Source organism: Apium graveolens, chromosome 3, assembly GCF_009905375.1.
Source record: "Apium graveolens cultivar Ventura chromosome 3, ASM990537v1, whole genome shotgun sequence".
NCBI classification, from domain to species: Eukaryota; Viridiplantae; Streptophyta; class Magnoliopsida; order Apiales; family Apiaceae; genus Apium; species Apium graveolens.
In genome coordinates, this window is record NC_133649.1 from 79439249 (window position 1) to 79460497 (window position 21249).

The 21249-nt window shown below is 35.4% G+C and overlaps 1 protein-coding gene and 1 long non-coding RNA gene across 2 annotated transcripts; both read right to left on the reverse strand.

The window, feature by feature from the left end:
* Positions 1-11882: 11882 nt before the first annotated feature.
* Positions 11883-12399, reverse strand: LOC141711293 (uncharacterized). The gene is made up of 3 exons (XR_012571296.1): positions 12273-12399; positions 12094-12186; positions 11883-11964 (listed from the first exon to the last, which is right to left on the reverse strand). It is a non-coding gene; the product is annotated as an uncharacterized LOC141711293 (long non-coding RNA).
* A 314-nt stretch (positions 12400-12713) lies between these two features.
* LOC141714379 (uncharacterized) lies at positions 12714-20648 on the reverse strand. Its single transcript, XM_074517900.1, has 8 exons — positions 20524-20648; positions 18972-19003; positions 16336-17981; positions 15845-16089; positions 15655-15760; positions 14938-15562; positions 13125-13140; positions 12714-13008 (listed from the first exon to the last, which is right to left on the reverse strand). The coding sequence occupies exons 1-8, from the start codon at positions 20646-20648 to the stop codon at positions 12714-12716; spliced, it is 3090 nt and encodes a 1029-aa protein (XP_074374001.1).
* Positions 20649-21249: the final 601 nt, after the last annotated feature.

The following is a 21249-nucleotide window of genomic DNA, read 5'->3' on the forward strand; positions in this document are numbered from 1 at the left end:
ATTCAATAGGTAAATAATCGACTTAATTAGTCTATCAATGATAACTTATACACCACCACGACCCGATTAGTGGTACTCAATCTCAATATCCATTCTAATACAACTCTCACGGTTGTAAGTAATCGGCTCATTACTCGTAGAATCATTCTTGCATTACTATGGTCCACCGTTGACCTACTGTAGTCATTCGTTGTCCATGAAGTCTTAATAGCTAACCATATGGAGTCCATACATATCGTATCGAATTCTTCTAAGGAGGTATCATGATCACCGTTCATGATTCATGAAGAACACTCCTGAACTTGACGTACATATGACATTAAGCAGATAAAATTGCAGAAGAGTTTCAATGAAAGCAACGATAGCAGGTTAATACCATTCTTAATCATATGCCTTCAATAAAAGACTTAACTCAAAGGTTTGTTTAGTCCTTTTGAAATATGGTCCTGGCTTATTCTCAAGATAGTACCTTCTAAGATAGATAGCCCGCTCATGGCGATTACACGAATTAAACCTTTACCAAACTACTATTACTGTTGGGTATTGCACAGTCATCAGAAGGAATGTCAATCTTCCAAAACATAATACAACCTTCACGGCTTCAACCATCATCACTGTATTCCTCTGGCACGAGCGCCTATAATTCCTCTCTTATACTAAAAATGTCGGCCACCTCATTGGCCTTTCCTAATAGTAATAGTTCCTTATAATCAATGTCATTTTAACCACCTTCAACTAAATTTTCTACCTCATTTCAAAATACTGCTTGTGTGAAAATGCTCTTCCTTAAGCTTTGGTGAGAAAAAAAATATATCATAATTTTCCCATAATTTATTTCCTCGGTCTTTGAATGTGAACATTGTCACGACTGACTCTCGATCATACTTTGGACATCTCTTATCTTCGGTATTTCTCGTTGTCACCAATCTCGACCCTCATTGGGTCGATCTATATTTTCTTATGGTTCATACGTGCCCACCTGGCATTATTATAATTACTTCATATTTCCTTTATCAAAATTTCTATTCTTCAGAACTTCGAATATTACCTTCCTCCTTATAAAACCTCTAAGGTTATCCTTAAATCGTTCCTCCTGTATTCCCTAGATACAGGGCATATCAAAATACCATTTACTAATACTAGAACAATTGTCTATGTACTTCTGAAAACTTTCTCCCCTGATCTTTGAAGGTTGTTGTTACCTTAGTCCTTCCAATTTGTACTGTCAAAACTCATATTGTCCCTATTAAGGGTGAAAGGCCAACCCTTATACATTCCCCTAGGGTTCATCTCAAGTTATTGAGGTTATATCCTTAATTCCACCTTTTAAAAAGGTACTTGCATCCTTGCATGGATAAATAAAGTCATATATCCCTGATAAGGGTACCTTATTCAATCATTTCCACCTCGATAGTCTATACCAAATTTCACAATAGCATCCTTATTCAAGTTGAGGTCAATCCATATGGCCTCCAAAAGATAAAAATGGTTATCCGCTTTTCTTTCCTGATTTGGTAATAATCACATGGATGTTCTGGAAGATATTGGTCGTGTTCAACGTGAACTTCTTCTTAATAAATCCTTATTTACTTTTGTTGTTTATCTCAACAGTCATCTCAATGTGGGGATATCTTTCATACCCGGTGTCTCCCTTTCTGGGTATCATGCCACCGGTCTTACACTTCACATTCTTGAAGGTCACTTCCTTCATCCAATTTTCCTAATTTCTTACTTTCTTGTCTCCCCGGTCTATCCGCGTCTCATTATTTATCCTTCGAACTATCTCAAGGTTTCCTCGAATCCTCCCAACTTACAGTGGATAAAATATATGTATCTCTTATGCCTTTATATTTCTTTCCACTTCAGTTTCTTTTTATTTACCTCTCTCTTACAATCATTTCACGAACCCACTAATCATTGACTTCAAACATCACGTTGTTCTGGGATTCTTGTCATCGGAACGAATCTTGACAACTTTTACAATCTTAGATTCATAATTTATCATACTCGTCCGCCTTTGTTTCGGCTCTAAATCTTTTACACTATCTCCATAACCTTGGGAATTACTTTCCCGAAAACAATTTTCTGAACTTTAATCAGTTTATTATAACCTCTGGCTTCATGCCTTTCTTGGCCTTTCACCAACGGGTGGCCTCTCTCTTAGGAAGGTAAGTGACAAAAACAGTCTTTTGCGCTTCGTCAGTCATTTAGAATCTCAAATGATTCCTATATTTCCTTTAGCCAAGCTCTTGCCTTGACTGGGTCAACCTGTTCCTTGGAACTCTAAGAGCTTAGCGACTTAAAGGTCATGAAAGGATTTTCTACCGCATTGTTTCCTCAAGGTGGTGGTTGGGAATAAGAGTATAAGTTCTGTTTAGACAGGTCCATGAATTTTCGTATAGGAGTACCGTCTCGGGTTTCCTCATCTTGCTCGACTTCTGTTTTCTCAGTATGAAATGTTTCATCCTTCTCCCATAATCAGGGTTATCTTATACGTTAAAATCCTTGTTTTTCATTTCATTATGTTATGGTTCCTTCTACCTTGATGGCGACCTCCCTGACTATCATATTCAGGGTTTGCCCTAAATCTTTTTCCTCAAACTATGACTTTCATCTAAGATCCCGTCCTTAAGCTCTTGAACATTTGGAACCAAAATTCTGTAGGAACACCTCATTATTCCATTATCATCTTTCTCGGTATTAATCTCTTCTCTATTTGTTGGCTCCCTGCCTTCATTCATCATTTTTTCTTGGCACAATATGATCTTTTCCAAGAATTCGGGTTGTATTGCAATCTCAAACGGCTTTTCGGTACCGGCTCCGGTTACCTTCACTTATATTTCCATTTTTTCAAAATCTCTTATCAACTCTTTAGAAGACATTATCATCTTGAGTCTCTCCTCTCTACTAAGGGTGTTAGCCACCACATTGGCTTTACCTGGCTGATAAATAATCTCATAATCATAATCCTTGATTAGCTCTAACCACCTCCTCTGGCGCATGTTGAGCTCTTTCTGCGTAAAATATACTTGAGCTCTTGGGGTTTGTGTAAACTTCGTACTTCTCTCCATACAAGTAGTGCATCCAATCTTTAGGGTAAAACTATTGCCGTGAGCTCAAGATCATGGGGGGGATATCGAATTTTATATTCCCTTAATTATCTTGATGCGTACATGATTACCTTACCGTGTTGCATAAGCACTCACCCTAATCCCTTGTGCAAAGCATCACTATAAATCACAAAATCTGCTTTTTCCCTCTGGCAACGCCAACACAGGGGCCGTCACCAATCTTTGCTTCAGTTCTTGGAAGCTGTTCTCACATTTCTCTGTCCATTCAAACTTCTCAGTCTTACGAGTAAGCCGCGTTAAAGGGGCTACTATCTTTACAAACTTGAACGAACCTCCGGTAGTGACCGGCCAATCCTACCTCTGGTAGTTTCCCTAACCATGGTCATCAATTCCTCAGTGGTCCTATATTCATTCTTGTCAGGATCCTCCACGGGATCCTCCTCAGCAACAATCCCTTCTAGGACAACATCCTCAACCGCTACATCCTCAATATGAACATCATCCGGTCCTGCGTTAGGACGCTCTATCGGATCCACAATCCGATCTCGAATTAGTAATAAAACATCATCGCGCTGTTGCTCCTCAACCTTAGGGTTTGGAGTCCCGCTACCATATACGATAACGAACTACGCTTCTATCACGATATTATAAGGGTTCCCATAAGGGTTTTAACTGTCAGTACTACATTAGGTAGTCCGACTATGAACTTGGCAAGAGTTCTTATTATCTTAGTGAACTTATTATCTTAACGCCACATCATCTCTGAGGTTTATAACGCTTAGCTCTGATACCATTTCCGTAACACCCCCCAAATCTAGGGTCGGGGATCCGGGTTGTCACGAGTTCCATTTCCCTTAATAACACTTAACCTTAATAAACAACCAACTACTGCGTACTTTGACCCCATAATACACACACACACACACCACAAGTTATAGTCTCAGAGATGAATACCAAAAGGGTTTCTGAATAAATTTACATTTCTTTGCCATTATTACAATTTATATAGATACATAAGTCTGGTACATCAGAAGTTGAAAGCCTAGCCTATTGGTAATTTCTACCTCAGCTACAGTGACATCAACGCCTACAGGAAACTGCGGAACGTTTCCTATCCGCTCGCAAATTGGAAGCTTGGTCTTGTTCATCTTGTCTATCTCTTGTTGTGTGATGAAAGAAAAAAGCAAGGGTGAGCAACAAGCCCACCGAAATAATATGTATAATAATTAACAATATATGAGCATTCTCATAGTACTCATGAAAGTCTTGGTCAAGAAGAAATGAACCAAGTTTGATATCTTCTTTTTTGACAAATGCAGAAAGTTTTCATTAAATTGAATATAATACAGCCGGGACAAACCCCCAACTGTCGATACAACCAGCTGATAAAAAAATAACATACTAAAATCAATTAGATGATTTGTTTCCTGATCGTTTAACACATAGAATTTAAAAATTCTTGAAGCTAAAAACGAAATCAAAGACATCCCAAGCGATCCAAATTGCACCGGCATCTCTGAAAATAGCAACATCGCAATTGACCATATCACGTAAAAATTATGGTTAGCCCAATGTTCAGAAACAACAATCACATAAAATGAGATTGGAGAAGCGGCACCCCAGCTATCTACATGTCGGACACCAGCTATAGACATGTCGAAGGCACCCCAGCTATCTACATGCCGGATATCAGCTATAGACATGTCCGAAAGTGTAAAGCCATAAAAGATGAACAATCTTTGGTTGTGAAAGGTGAGCTCTTGCAATAATCACCACCATCCCAGATTCGATACAGGTTTTGTAGATCACTAAAAATATCAGCAACTTCGTCCTTAACAGATCCAATACCAGATTAACCCAAGCATGACTACGCAAAAACATAACAAACACTCCAAAAGGAGAGACAAACACACACTCCAAGAGGAGAGACACACAAATACCCAAAAAAATTGAGTTTTATTGAAAAGAGATTAACGAGAATAAAAGAAAATGAAGTGATTGGGGCTTTTCACCGGTGAAAACTAGTGGAAGCCCCTCGATTTACTTGAAAATGGACAAACCCTAGGAGAGGGGAGAGAGGAGAGAGGCAGCGGCTAAAACCAAGTTTGATATCTTAATGCGACGAAGTCGCAAAATATTCAGTATATATACTTATATACTTTTCAAAATCTTTGAAATCCTCTGCCATGTATAATATACACAGAGTTCCAGTTTATAACTGTATAAAAATATCGTTGCAAGGTGATCTTATATATATAACCTTGTCTCAACGTTTTTCTGAAAATCTTTGACATGCATAAGATAATCATTTACTAGATATAAGTTTAAAAGATGAAGTTACAAGATACTTCAATATACTTATATATTTTCCGAATACTACTTGAACTACCACCGTTCAAGTTATAATTAGTTTCAAAAGTTCATCACACTGATGAGACTACAAGATAAGACTTGAATAGATTCAATCTTTGAAATATCATTTGAAAGAAATGAAGTTACGAGATACTTCATTAAGTCCCGATATATATATTCACCTATATATATACATTTCATACACTCCTTGAAAACCTCTGTTATGAAAATTATAAACAGAGTTGCAATATCCAATGAATTTGGAAAGGAGAAAACCTTGGCATAAACCTGATATCTTGCTGATCAGGAAAAGATACCAATAAGTAACCTTTTCTACTAGTAGATGGACGAATTCCCCACTGGTCATCACCCTGGCCGCATTAGGACCTATGCTGGACTGCCACTCAGCCACTTACGCATTGATGGACTCCCACTAAGCCACTTACACTTTCATGGACACCCACTGAGCCCATGTTGCTTATGCCGACTCAAATAGATGGACTTACTTCCCCAACTTTGGAAAAGTAATCAATTCATTTATCAAAACAGCAACCTCGTTGCAAATATAAAATACACCACAGAGCCGGATCCCTTAGATTTTTGAGCGAGTATTCAAGTCCCCTTCAAAAAGGAAGATCTTAAATTTGAAAACGAGTTTTGGGATCCGCTCTAACTTTTAAAAATCAGTTTGAAGACTCGAAAACATTTTTAAGAATGTTTTGAGTAATGATGATTTAATGAAATAAATCAGTCCTGGTATGTTAGAAAATATTCCCATAAAGGATAATCTTTATAAAAATAATTGAAGTAGAAGTTTTAAAACTCATACTTGAAATGAATAATAAATAACCAAAGATATACTTATACGAAAGTACGATCTTTATTTGAATAATCGAAAATAAGTTTGATTATCGAAACATTATTCTTTAATAAAATAAAGAATATTATTTAATAAAATAAGCGGAGTCATAAGTCCTCGAATGAATATTCAAAATAATATTCATTAAATAAAGTAAGCGGAGTCATAAGTCCTCGAATGAATATTCAAATAATATTCATTAAATAAAATAAAGTTATCGAATAAACCTTATTCGATTAATAGTTTTAAAAACTATATCAATATATATATAAATAAATAAATATATATATATATATATATATATATTATACTCGGGAACATCGACTCCCGGTTTAGAAAATGTTCACCTTTGGGTCCTCTATACTAAGGGTATACGCAACTACTGCTTATCTCTAGCATAGATATTATGCAACTTATAAGCATTTGAATCAACAATTAGATATCAAGATTACGAAATAGACATGCATATATACCATATCAGCATGCTCCAATATATCGCAAAATTTGCTAATAACAATCATGCACTTTTACAAGATAATGCATATACATATATTTACATCACAACAACAGTATAACGGGTAGAAAACTTGCCTGAGTGTTCCCGGATAGACTTAAGATTAGCGTGGGTCCGATAACCTATGAACAACAACATAAGTCGGAATTAAACCCCGGTCGCTTAAGAAACTAGACTTTAACCAATTGAACCCTAACGTTCGCTTATGGTCACTCCTACGCTTAACGAATCACATAAGTCGTTCGAGTACCCTCGGCTCCACCATTTTTAATAAATTAACCATTAAGAATTTTAAGGCGATTCTTTTGCGAGTACCCTACCAACTGCCTAATCCACTTTAAATAATTGTTTCATACTCCAATTAGTCATTTAAAGACCTTAACCAAGGTTTCAAAGGAAGGCGAGGGGTAATGGTTCGTTCGCGAAACGCCGTTACTTAAACCGGTCGTTTCTCCTAAACCGCACATCGGATTCAAGCGAACCACATATCAAAACGAAGCTCGTAACATGAAATATCTAATCATGGCAATGGTCAAAACCTAACAGTGAGTTCACGGGTCCTGATATTAAGAACAAAAGCAGTCTAAGGTAAATCGGGCATTACGACGGCTATGTTTACGCGATTACCAAAGTTTAACTGCTCCAATCATCCACAAATCAACCACAATTCAACCCATAACCACCAATACAACCAAACTTCATCCAAACCTTAATACATCAGTCCATATCCTCAAGATTTTCCAATTTATTCAACCACAAACATGAACTACTAACTATACTTAAGTTTCATTAACTATAAACAAGATTCAATCATCCAAATCACTACAAACCCAACCAAACTTTAAACACACAAGCATCATACTTCTCATGAACTATATTAATCAAAACCACTCCTAAATATTCAAAGTAAAATTAGGGTTTGAAGTTTTATACCTTCCTTGAAGCTTTTAATCCATGAAAGATCTTTGGAATGCCCATGGAAGCCTTTATCTATGCTTAAGCTACCTTGACCTTACAAATAAAATCAAAAATCAAAAATTTGTTCTTGAAAGTTACTATTCACCCTAAACTAAAATGATTTGTTTGATATAGAAAATCTTTGATTCAAGCACTCAAACTACTTGCACTTCTTAGTTATGAAATATAGGATCCAAAGAAACAAACCTCTTGAATTATGATTGAGTGGAGCTTGGGTTTGGAAATTTTTCTTCTTGTTTTTCTTCAAAAAACCGTGAGCAAGGAGATGGGGGGAAGAGAAATGAATGTGTTTGCTTGGTTGCTTCCTTTTTGTTTGTTAATTAACCTTTTACCATGGTAAAAATTGTGTGGCTCACAATCAACCAACCAACCCTTCCCATTTGGTCATGCTTATGTCACACTACAAGAAAAAAGTCCATAGACATCCCTTTTTGGCCGATGTCTATGCGGTTTCCCAACCGATGTTGATGTCGGTGATGTCTATTCTAGACATCGGTGAATACCCGATGTCTATACTGGATTAGACATCGATTTTAGTTAAAAAAACAGATGTCTATGTGTTTATTATTAGAACAAAATGTTATAAGTAAATTATTTAATAACTAAATTACACCTAATTAAACATGTTAAACATATCATGAGCTATGTTTTTGTCACAAAAACATCGATTTTAGTGAAAAACACTGATGTCTATGTGATGATTTTTCACAAAAAATGCTATAACAAAATTATTTAATAACTAAATTACACCTATTAAAACATATTAAACATATATTGAGCTATGTTTTTTGTCACAAAAACATCGATAATTTTGACAGAGGTGATGTAAAATGGCATATTAAACATCTGTTTCTTTAATAAAAGGTGATGTCTAATTAAGCGTATAGACATCAGTTTTTTCTAGAATGAAGTGATGTCTATGTATAATTTAGACTTGAACATGTTAGTCTTTCACATCAGTTATTTGCCTTAAACTGATGTACATTGCGTTTTTTGACATTAGTTTTGTTTGGTTAAAAGTGATGTTTATAACGTCACTTGACATCAGTTTTATCTTAAACAAAGTGATTTCTATGTTTAATTTAGACTTGAACCTGGATTCCTTTGATATCAGTTTTTTACCTTAAAGTGATGTACATTATCTTTTTTGACATCAGCTTTTCTTAATTAAAAGTGATGTGTAAGAAATTTATAGACCAAATTGTGTAAAGTTTTACATCACTAATTTTCTAAAAAAGCGATGTACTCGTTACTAATAGACATTTGTTATAAATAAAACCGATGTCCTTTACTACATAACCAAAACTAAAACATTGGAATAACACGCATCCATACAAATCTAACCAGTCAATCATTCATACATTTAACCATTCAATCATCCGAAAACCACCAACACCAACCCCATCATCTGCATCAATCATCCAAAAATCACCAACACCAACCCCATCATCTGCATCAATCATTCAAAAACTACAGAATCTACATTACCAAATGTACAACCCCCAGCATTTGCAAACCTATACAGCAACCCCAGCATTCATACACTTACATTCTTACTACACAGAACCGTCTAAATTACCAAATGTACGACTACGCAAAAGAAAAGACCTTGAGTACAAGAATTGATCAGATATGCTCTTGGATGAACTGCAGAGCCTCAATGCGAACTTCATATAGCTGTTCAATGCTGTAACACGATCGAGTCTTGGCCAACCACTACAAATTCCAAACAAAAAAAATTCAGTACATGAATGAAAAGTAACCATATCGAAAAGTAACCATATCTCAGTATATAGCAAACTGGAAGCGTCAAGGTAATACCTTTTTAGCAAAATTTAACTTGTCATCATCGATAATTTCTTTCATGTATCGCATTATTACATACGCATATTCAATCCCACCGGGTTGTTTGGGAGATCCCTATTTCATTAATTAAAAGACAAATCAGGCATGTCAAATAAATCATATATATTAAGCACAAATATTAGGTACTCGATCTATTGTACTTACACTAAGAAACTTTGCCTTGGCCATCTTGTTGCCCCTGCCGGTTTCAGAGTTGTAACTTTTCAAAGCCCTGCATAAAAAATATAAAATCTCATATAATGTACAGAAATGAACATGCAATTATACCAAACTGTTACGTTAATAAAAATTTACCTTGATAACGCCTTTTCTAGTTCTGAAAATTGTGTCGGGTGAGGTAGTGGATTCAGAATATATATTTCCCCTTCCCAGATAACGACCAAAATCCAATGCATACTATTTTCATAAAAAAACAAAGATAGATAGGACACATCACATAGAAATTTGTACTGTACTATCCATGTTTTTAATTTTCAGTATTACAATAAGTACTTACTTCTGATTATGCGGAAGAAAGAATAGGCGATCCGGGTTACCCTCTCTCAACCGGTTTAAAATGTATGCTTCAAAATCAGCATTCACGTGATATGTGGATCCGGGGTCAATAAAAGCAAATGTCTCTGCCAGTTCTGGTATTTCACTAATCTCAGAATGCAAGTGCCTATCGAAAGAGTGCTGATATTAAAATGCAAGTTCTGGAAAATTACAAACATTAAAAAAAATGATCATTAAAAAGAAAAAAAAGGTAACTTACGCCATGTAACTTGCAACTACTGTTTGGCCCAACATTTCAAACTCCAATAAAGACACAACATTCTCATGCAACAAATAAATTATTTTTTCATGTCCAAACACATTCGGCTCACATCGAACCTGGATACTGACCCCGGTAGTTTTCATCCAAGTTGTTGCATGTTTATACAACAGCTTAAAGCCCTTTGGCACTTTCGCACCTGGCTTTGCTTGAAGAAATTGTGCCTTCAAATCCTGCAACCCGTCATTCTTTTTTATTTTTTCAGCACTTGTTCGGGGCCTTTCTTTTTTCTGCACCTGATGATAATATAAAACCAAAATAAAATATACATACCACTTAATTTTTAATATCTTGAAATGAACAATTTAATTTCAAAATTCAGACAATATTATACATATATATATTATTCATTATACCGCAACATTTGTGTAGCTAATTAATTCCTCAGGCCATGCCAAAAAAGATCCTAGAGCATCGCGGACAGTCATCATGTCATCACCACGTGTCTCAGCTGGAAGCAAGGCATCTGGTTTTATGAGGCCATCAACGGAGACACATTGATGTCCAATTGGTATATCAACTCCATGTACCAAATCAGTTAAATTATCCTCGCGAGGATATACCATACCAAATGCAACCTTATTCTCAAGTCTCTCGACAGATAGCTCACAAGATCGTTGGGCCTATAATATTTAAATAAACAAAATTAAAAAATTAAGGTAACAATGATTTACCTTAGTAAGATAAATGACAAGGTTGCTCACAAAATTAAAATAACTTACGTGACTTCCAGGAGGTGAAGGCCTAGTTGGGCCATCTGTAAAAACACAGTCATCATCTTCATATACCAACACAACTCCTCTTGCAGGTGGTGGATTTGACTTCATTTTTTTATCCTTTTCCGGATCGAAACTTGCCTTTTCAGATGGCATTGGAGAGTGAAAAGTACCTCCACTTTTGATCACTGACTTCAAGCGATCAATCTCTGCCTCGAGAGCTTGCGTTTTTTTTTCAAGCAGTTCATCCCTTTGTCGATCACGGGCCATCAACTCTGCCTTTGTGATTCGCAAATTAAAGTATTGTTTTGGAGTGATGTACCCTCCAACAGCCCGAACCCTCCCAGAATGCTCACGACTCTCCAAAGCCGTTGTCAGAACATCTTCAGCACCAGAAAACTGAATCTCACCCTTCTTCTTTTTTTCCAACAATGCGTTCTGTTAACAAGAAAATAAATTAACCAAAATGGAGTTAACTAGTTTTTAATAAAAGATAAATAATAATTATTTCGCATAATTGTAATCAGTATGATTAAAGACCAATTAACTAAAACATTGACAGGGGTCCTATTTATACTGATTCGCCTACTTTACTGATTTATGTCGTCCTAATTTTACTGATTCGCCTACTTTAATGTAATTTAACCAAAATTAAAACTTACAATTTTATCGCATACAACAGCCAAATCTTCATCGACCTCTTCGACCTCTTGTCCGTTTTTCCGCTTACGAGCCTTTTGCCAAAAAATCGCTCTATCCGGTTCTTCTCCCGGATTCAACCTTCCTTTTTTTATCTGTTACAAATAAAATAAAATACAGTAATACAGATAACTCCAGGGCTAAAAAATGTAGGACTCTAATTTATTATGGACTAACCTATTATAAATTAAATACAGTTATACAATTAAATAAACTTTTCTTACCTCATCTTCTTTTAAACCGATGTAGCCCTTTCTTGACAACCGGTGATGATATTTTCTCTTAGACACTCTTTCACTTTGTGTGTCATGAATTTCCTAAAAATATGTCACAAGATTACAAAAATTACAACAGACGATGCAAAAAAATCACCAAAATTATATATTACAGAATTAAAACATACCTTCCACTTAGAATCAGTCCTCTGTCTCACAAACCTTTTCCAGGTTGCCTTACTAACATAACCATAGCCTCTTGGCGGCTTACTCAGCTTCTTCTTTTCTCCAATAAATGGTAGCACATACTTTCTCGTCAAATCAGTCTTAAATTGTCGCCATTTAGAGCCTGCTGACTTTAGGACCATGTTTTCAATTTCTGGTTTAACTTGAAGGTAGCCTGAAAAAACACAAGTTCACAAAATCATAACAGGAAAAACTTATATTCAAGATCTATATTTGATAATAATTTTTTACAATTGATCTAGTACCTGGAGATCTAACCAAAGCTTTGATTTTAATTCAGGGTCTACATTTGGCCACGTAGGAATGTCGATTGGAATCGTAGTCCTAGCCAACATACCAATGTAAGACTGCAAACGGGCTCTAGTTTCCCCATTAGGAATCCCCTATTCATTGGCAGTGACTTTAACTTTCTTCCCGCGAGCTTTCTTGACAATCACTTTGTACATTGCGCATACGCCTCGCTTACCCCCAGACTTCCTTGTAGCAGTATTAGTTGTAGTATTTGTCTGTTCTGAGTTAGTCTGTTGAGATTCCGATGCATGCCCTTCATTGTTTTCATCATTGTTCGGAACATCCTCCAGCCGCTTGGGGCTTCCACCGCTAAGATTCTGTGATGCAGTCTTTTCTGATTGCTTTCGCATTTGCTTTTTTGGTGCCATTCTTTCCTCTTCCTCTAATCTGAAAAATTAACTAATATTTAACAGATTAGAACAACTACACAGTTCATGGTATAATGTCTAACAAATATGCAGAAAATTAAACAAAATTCTCATTTAATTGTCAAGAAAAATTACAGATAGACTTCTATAACTACATTGAAAAATTACAAGAAAACAGAGATCACAAGATACATTACAAATAACAAGAAAAATTACAAATAACAAGAAAAATTACAAATAAGGAGAATATATAGTTAGACTCCTATAACTTTTTGACCCATATACCTGTTGGATTTTTAAACGCAGCGGGGCGTGGAAAAACACTTTTACACACATAAAATCCAAATAAAAGCATATAAATCGTGAATAAAAATTCGAGAGATCGAATCTAACCTTTTAAATATTAATCGGAGACAACGATCAGAGATCCTTAGCAGTTGCTCCTCAAGTGTGAAGCACTCCACCGGTATCCACCAAGAAAACGACTTTTAGGAGGAGGAGGTGGAGAGAATTTGGTTTTCTAAAACTTTTGGGTTTCTGGGGTTAGAATAAAATAGGGTCTATAATAGTGTATTTATAGGCAAAATTTTCAGTTGAAATTTTCCCATAAATATTATTATTATTATCTCATTTATTATTCTCATTAATAATTAAAACACCTTTTAATCATTAATCCTTTTTCTAAACACTTTAGAAATAATTCTCTCTCTTGATTTAATTTCCAAAAATTAAATCCTTAATTAATAATATTAAGAACTTTTCTTAATTAATTTATAATCAATTAAATCTCATTTAATCAATTATTAAATTTGCCAATTAATTATTTATTTCATAAATAAATAATTATTAGCCATTATTAATTAATTCCTCCACCATAAAATCATTCTCTTTTTATGGTGTGACCCTGTAGGTTCAATATTAAGCCGGTAGTAGAAATAAATAATAATATAACTATTTTATCATTATTTATATAAATTCTCTAATTTATTAAATATGATTAATTAATTAATCACATTTATTCTACATCGTGAGTGATGCTTCTCAACATATCGCGACTATCCGGATAATATGAATTCACTGCTTAGAATACCAAGAACCTGTCAGTGAATAGTTACCGTACAATAAACTCCTTCTACCCTACAATGTCCTGATTAAATACAAGGCATGGATCTCGTGTCAAGCCTATCTAATTTAATCACTTGCTTACCATTTATTATGCGTAGTTCTATGCAAATTAGAAACTCCTTTCTAATTTCATTTACTCTGGCCAGAGATTCCTGAACTAGCATAAGTGGATCAGCCTTGAACATTCGCTTCCTTCACTGGAAGGGGTAGATCCTTTATTGATCATACACTATCTTCGTGTACAAATTCCTATACCCAGAAGAGCCCTAATAATTGTCCCTGGAGACTAAGAACTAAACCAAAGCATAGTTCAGTGTACACAAGATGACTATGATGACCTCAAGTCTAAGGATACTTGTACAACTATCACTAGGTGAACAACTGCTGACACGTGAGTGAACTCCATCAGTTGTTCAGTTGTGCGAGTCATGTTCAGTGAACTTATTCTATAATAAGCACCTACATACTAGCTATAGTGTCACCACACAAATGTCTATGAGAACAGGCATCCTTCATAATGAAGCAAGCATAGTATGTACCGATCTTTGCGGATTATTAATTACCAGTTAGTAATCCTATGACCAGGAACTATTTAAGTTTAGAGTTATCATCCTTTTAGGTCTCACTATTATGATCTCATCATAATCCATAAAAAGCTTTACTCTAAACTATGGTATATCTTATTTAAACACTTAAATAGATAAAGCCCGTAATAAAAACAAAACAAGTCTTTATTAATATCAATGAAATCAAAACAGATTACATAAAAGTTATTCCTAAATCCTAATACATGATTGGACTTAGGACATATTCCTTTCAATACCCTCAACATTTTCTCTTCTATTACAAACACTTGCATCATCAATTTTAGCAGGGTCACATGTAAGGATATTAGAACAGAATGGGGGAGGGTTCCAGGAGGTGTCTTCAGGAGCATCTTCATTGTAAACATCATGATAGTCTCGAGTTGTCGCCGATAACACAACGGACCAATTAGCATCAACTGGATCCTCAATATAAAATACTTGGTTGACTTGGTCAACAGAGACATATTTGTCCTTTTTGTGACCTGGTCGATTGAAGTTGACAAGGGTGAAACCAAGATCATCGGACTTGACACCTTTGTCACTTGCTGCCCATGTACATAAAAACAGAGGGGCCTTGAATGCGTGGTAGTCTAATTCCCATATTTCCCTGATCACCCCATAAAATTTTAAATCACTCTCTATAGGATTCATGTCCTTAGCACTAGAGACTTGGACTGTCCTCGTAACTAATGACACACCACTATTCTGAACTACCCTTGCATTATCTCGATCCTTTGTGTGGTATCGGACCCCTTCAACAGCATAACTTTCGTAAGTCAAAACTGAAAATGAAGGTTTCCCAGCCAACCATCTTATAGTTTCAGATACGGTTTCCGCATTCTCCCTCATTTCTGTACTGACCTACATATAATTTATTGATGCATATAAGTGGCTACAAATTTAAAAACACGGCTTATAAAAATAAAAGAGAAGGAAAAATAATGTAAACCAACTTTTTGTTCAAACCATTCGGCAAATTGTCGATTGTGCTCTCCCAATAGCCACTGTACACTCTTCTTTTTCCCTCGATAAATCTCTTCCAAATATTTTTTATGCAACCTGAAATTACTTACATCAAATTCGACTAAACTATACCAAATACAACTTTAACAATTATATGTATATTTTTTATGTTTTACTTACATAGCATATGGTTCCACATCCGAATTATTACGAAGAACTGAAAGATGAGCCTTATCTCGTTCTTTTTCCGCAACTGACTTCATAGTCACACCACCGATTGGACCAGAAATTTTTTCTTCATCTTTCGGAAGACCGGCTGTTCTACTACTCCCGCTATAGAACTCACTGCAAAATTCTATTGACTCTTCTTTGAGGTAACCTTCAGCTATATAACCTTCTGGATATAATCGGTTTCTTACATAACTCTTCAATATTTTATTAAAGCGTTCAAATGGAAACATCCATCTATAAAAAACCGGTCCACATAATCGCAGTTCCCTTACTAGGTGGACCATAAGATGTATCATAACATCAAAAAATGACGGAGGGAATATCTTCTCTAACTCACACAGGGTCAATATCACATCTGCTTGTAATTTATTCAACTTTGACACATCTACAACTTTGTTGCACAGAGAGTTGAAGAAAAAACACAATCTTATGATACTAACCCTAACATTTTTCGGAAGCACTGAACGAATGCAAACAGGTAGTAGTTGTTGGAGAAGGATATGGCAGTCATGGGACTTTAAACCATACAACTTCATATCAATCATCGATACACAATTTCTTGTATTTGAAGCATGTCCGTATGGAAGTTTCATGTCGTACAATGATGCCAATATTGTTTGTTTTTCTTTCCGGGAGAGAGTATAAGGGGCAGGAGGTAGGTATGTTCTTTTCTCACCTACTTCTGGAGCTAAATCAGGCCGTATTCCCATGTCAACCAAATCAAGACGCGAGGCAAGGCTGTCTTTACTCTTGAATTTCATGTGCAGAAGTGTCCCAATTATATTATCACACACGTTCTTTTCGACGTGCATGACATCTAAACAATGTCGAACATGGTGAAACTTCCAATACTCTAACTCAAAAAAAACTGACTGTTTTTTCCATGGAGACTCCACCTTTTTTGGCTTCCCCCCCCCCTTCCCAAAACTGAACCTAAGTTGCTGTTGTTGCCCCAACACTTCCTCTCCGCTAAGTGGTTCAGGTTCACAACCAAATTCTTGTTCTCCATTAAAAGTTGTCCTTTGTCTCCTATACGAATGATAAAGATCTAAATACCGACGATGTCCTTGGTAGCTCATTTTTCTACTACGACTTAGATATTTAGCCACGGTCTGATCACCGCATACTGGACAGGCCCTATAACCCTTATTAACGCACCCCGACAAATTTCCATATCCCGGAAAGTCATTTATTGTCCACATCAAGATTGCCTTTAGAGTGAAAAAGGATTTGGTATGGGCATCGTACACGTTTGGTTCACCTTCCTCCCACAATTTTTTTAAATCGTCGATCAGTGGCTGGAGATATACGTCAATATCATTACCAGGCTCTTGTGGGCCTGAAATTAATGTTGTTAACATCATAAACTTCCTCTTCATGCATAACCATGGAGGAATATTATATGTTACTAACATAACTGGCCAGCAGCTGTACCGATTATTTAATCCATTGTTGTGTGGATTTATACCATCGGCCGCTAATCCTAAACGTATATTTCTTGCCTCGCTACCAAACTCAGGCCACCTACAATCTACATTTCTCCAAGAAGGAGAATCAGAGGGGTGACGCATCTTTCCATCTTTGGATCGATTATTTGCATGCCAACTCATTAATTCAGCAGTAGATGAAGATTTAAACATTCTTTTAAATCTGGGGATTATCGAAAAATACCACATAACCTTAGCTGGCACATTTACCCTAACTTGACCATCTTTTCCAACTTTCCAGCGAGAGAGATGGCATTTGGGACACTCGGAAGAAGACTCGAGAATTGGACCCCTGTATAATACGCAGTCATTTGGACAAGCGTGGAATTTAATATACTCGAGGCCTAAATCAGTCAATGTTTTCTTGGCTTCATACATATTAGACGGAAGCAGATTATCTTTAGGAAGAATTGATCCAATTGATTGAAGCAGATCAGTAAAAGCTTTATCGGAAACTCCAAACCTAGCCTTCCAATTATGTAATTTTAAGACCGACTCCAGTTTAGTACACTCACTTCCCTCAAACAAAGGTTGTTCTGCATCGGCAACAAACCTCTTAAAGTAATCTGACTCTTTATCGCAATCTTCCCTACTATAGGCTGCTTCACACACGTTAAATGTTTCTGAAATTGGTATGGGCTTCGAGGGAGGACAAGTACTACCAACAGATGACCTAGTACTATTATCATGGTTTTCTCCATGCCAAATCCAATCAGAATATCCTAAACTAAACCCTGATTCATAAAGATGACCTCTGATTATATTCACAGAAAACTTTTTGAAGTTAGAGCAGTGTGCACAAGGACAAGGAATTTTCTTGGGGTTTTTAGCATTTTCCTCGGCAAATATCAAGAAGTTTTCAACACCAATTTCATATTGTAGAGAATCCCTATCGGCTTTTATCCAAGACTTATCCATTTAAAACCACCTGGTATGTCACTAAAAAATTCAGTATAAGGCTTATATTTATTTTATAAGTCTAATATTTATTTTAGAAGTCTAACTTGATTTTAAGTATGACATCCACACAAAGGGCAGACTATAAACGACATAAGAAAACTGAGAATTCATATTATACATAATGCATATTATACATTTTAATGTTATATATTTTATTATAATATGATATGAATCGATTTGTAATGCATTACGTAATTCATATTATACATTTAATTATAGTACTAGTACTATATATTAACTAGTCATTCAGTACTTAATGTATAATCACTATATAATTAACCATAGTATAATAGTCAGATCACGGATGCAGATTATCAAATTATAAATGTACTATTTTCAACTAAACAATTGCATACACAATCACTAAATTAACCACACACTTGCATCCAAAATTCAGAACACGACTACATTTAAATATAACATACTAATACCAAAATGAATTCTCCTGCACATAATTGCAAATAAAACAAAACTGAGATTTCATATAATACATAATGCATATTATACACAACACATAGATCAACATAAAAACCAACTGCATAGCACATAGACAAAAAACACACTATCAAAACTAACAAAATAAATCAAATGTATAAGCGTACAAAACAGAGTTGGAGAAGAAAACTCACCGAAGATCGAAAAATCAAACAACACTAATGTCCTGCAAAAACAAATCACAACATTACAAACAAATGAAAACCTAATTTACAAAAATAAACAAAAATAAACAAAAATATAAATGTACAACTAAAAAATCCAAATTACCTAAAGCTTTAAATCTTTTTCTCAGATTAGGTCCTGTATACAACAAGAAGAAAAGTATTAGCAACAAGATTTGACACTAAATTAATAAAAAAAAAATAAGGGTTTCGAATTAGAAAAAACCCCAATTTACAAAATTAGGGTTTTGAATTCAAAAATCCTCAACTTTTAAAACGGGTCTTCATGCAGAGAAGACCAGTTCGATTCAAGAAGATACAACACTTACCGAAGTAGAGAGGTTAAACGAAAGAGGCTTAACGGAGAGATTCAGAGCGGAGAGAGGTTCAGAGAGAGAGAGAGAGAAAGAGGTTCCAGAGACAGGTGAGAGAGAGAGAGGTTCGAGAGAGAGAGAGAGAGAGGTTCGAGAGATTATGATGGTGAGATGATGGCCGGAGTTCAAAGAGATTGTGAGGGGAGAGAGGTGAGAGAGAGAGAGAGAGAGAGGTTCGAGAGAGAGAGGGAGAGGTTTGAGAGAGAGAGAACAGTTTTCTGTTTTTTAGTTTTTAGTTTTGATTTTTTGTTTTGATTTTGTGTCTGAAGATTGATTTGGGGGGAACCAAAATTTGGTTAAGGGGGGAGAATTTTGGGATTGGGGGAATGTAGAACTAAAAACTGAATGAAATTTCACTAACGGGGGAAGAAATGGTGGGCGCGAATTTTGTTTTTTTTTGGTGAATTTTAGACATCGGTTTAATTATAACCGATGTCTACAAAGAACAAAGACATCACAAAAACACGGGGTGATGTCAATACTCTTTTTAACACCAGTGGCAAAGTTAACCGATGTATAATGTGTGATGTCTATTGACATTATTCTTGTAGTGTCATCTACTTATGTCATCTTGTTACACTTATCCTCCTCTTGTTGGTGTGATGACATCATCCTCCACTAACCCCTTTGATTAACTCCTAATTACTTGGCTAATGATCGCTGATCTGTTATACGGTTCGCTTAACTTTCGTTCTCGTTTATCGTTTGAGGGATCATACCCGGGATCTTATTACTTGGGTTCCCCTAAACCTTTCTCAATATTTTATATTTCTTTTATGATCCTCTCTTATAATCCTTGAATTTAAATCCTATTAATCATGTTACCTTATACTCAATTCTTTCGGTATCTGATGGATTTTCGGGAAAAATCAAAGTGTTCGAATTTGGATTCTGACGAACTTTACATACACCTATATACCATTTAGAGTACTAATAAGATCTCAGAATAACAATAAAAGAACCTCTACAAAGTGTGACATGAAAAGTTTTCTTATTTAGCATAATCAGCAAAATCACTATTCATAAGGGTTACAAAAAGTTCAAAATTTTTGGGGTTATTACAGTACATTACATTGTCAAGTAAATCTATTAAAATCAGTTGCAAGCCACTATCCAGAGAGACTTTCTCTTTTTCAGGTTTAGTATACTGTGAAGGATCTTTAGGAGCATAATGAGCTGAAATGACCATGTCTTCATCTATAGAATCTTCAACTCTTTCCATTGGGGTGAAAGGGCTATTCTTGATAATCCGAACATATAATGGATTGGCCATCTTTATAAACAACAACATTTTCTTTTTCCATAATGTTTAGTTAGATCTGTCAAAGGCAGGAATCTTGATACTGCTAATTTTATGTGTATTCATTATTCCAAGCTCTTTAATCTTTTTGCTTTCAGGTTTTGCTTTGATACCACTTGTTAGGTAATGAATACAACACAGGGGGGTGAATGTGTTTTAGACAATTTTAAAAGCTTTTTGATTTTCTTTAACTTGGTGATCAAAGTAGATAAGAAATGTAACAATATTATGCTGACTGAAATAAAGACAGTGCACACAATATTTCAAAACTCAATTAATTTTATATAAAACTCAAGCTAGCGTTTTGCTACAAATTATGGGTTCTTTTTATGTTAAGAACTCAGCTTCTTCCTTGAAAGAGTTACAAGAAAAACTAGATCTATTTGATATAATTAAAAATAAAGGACCAGTATTTACTTTATAGATTAGTAAACACAGGTTTACATAGCATGCAATAGAATGAACTAAACCCTACTTTAAGTTATCTCTAAACCTTTTCATTTATGGCTTAGTGTAACTTTGCAAATCCTGTGAATCTGTGACTTTCCTTTGTCAGTTAATCTTGGCCTTTGAT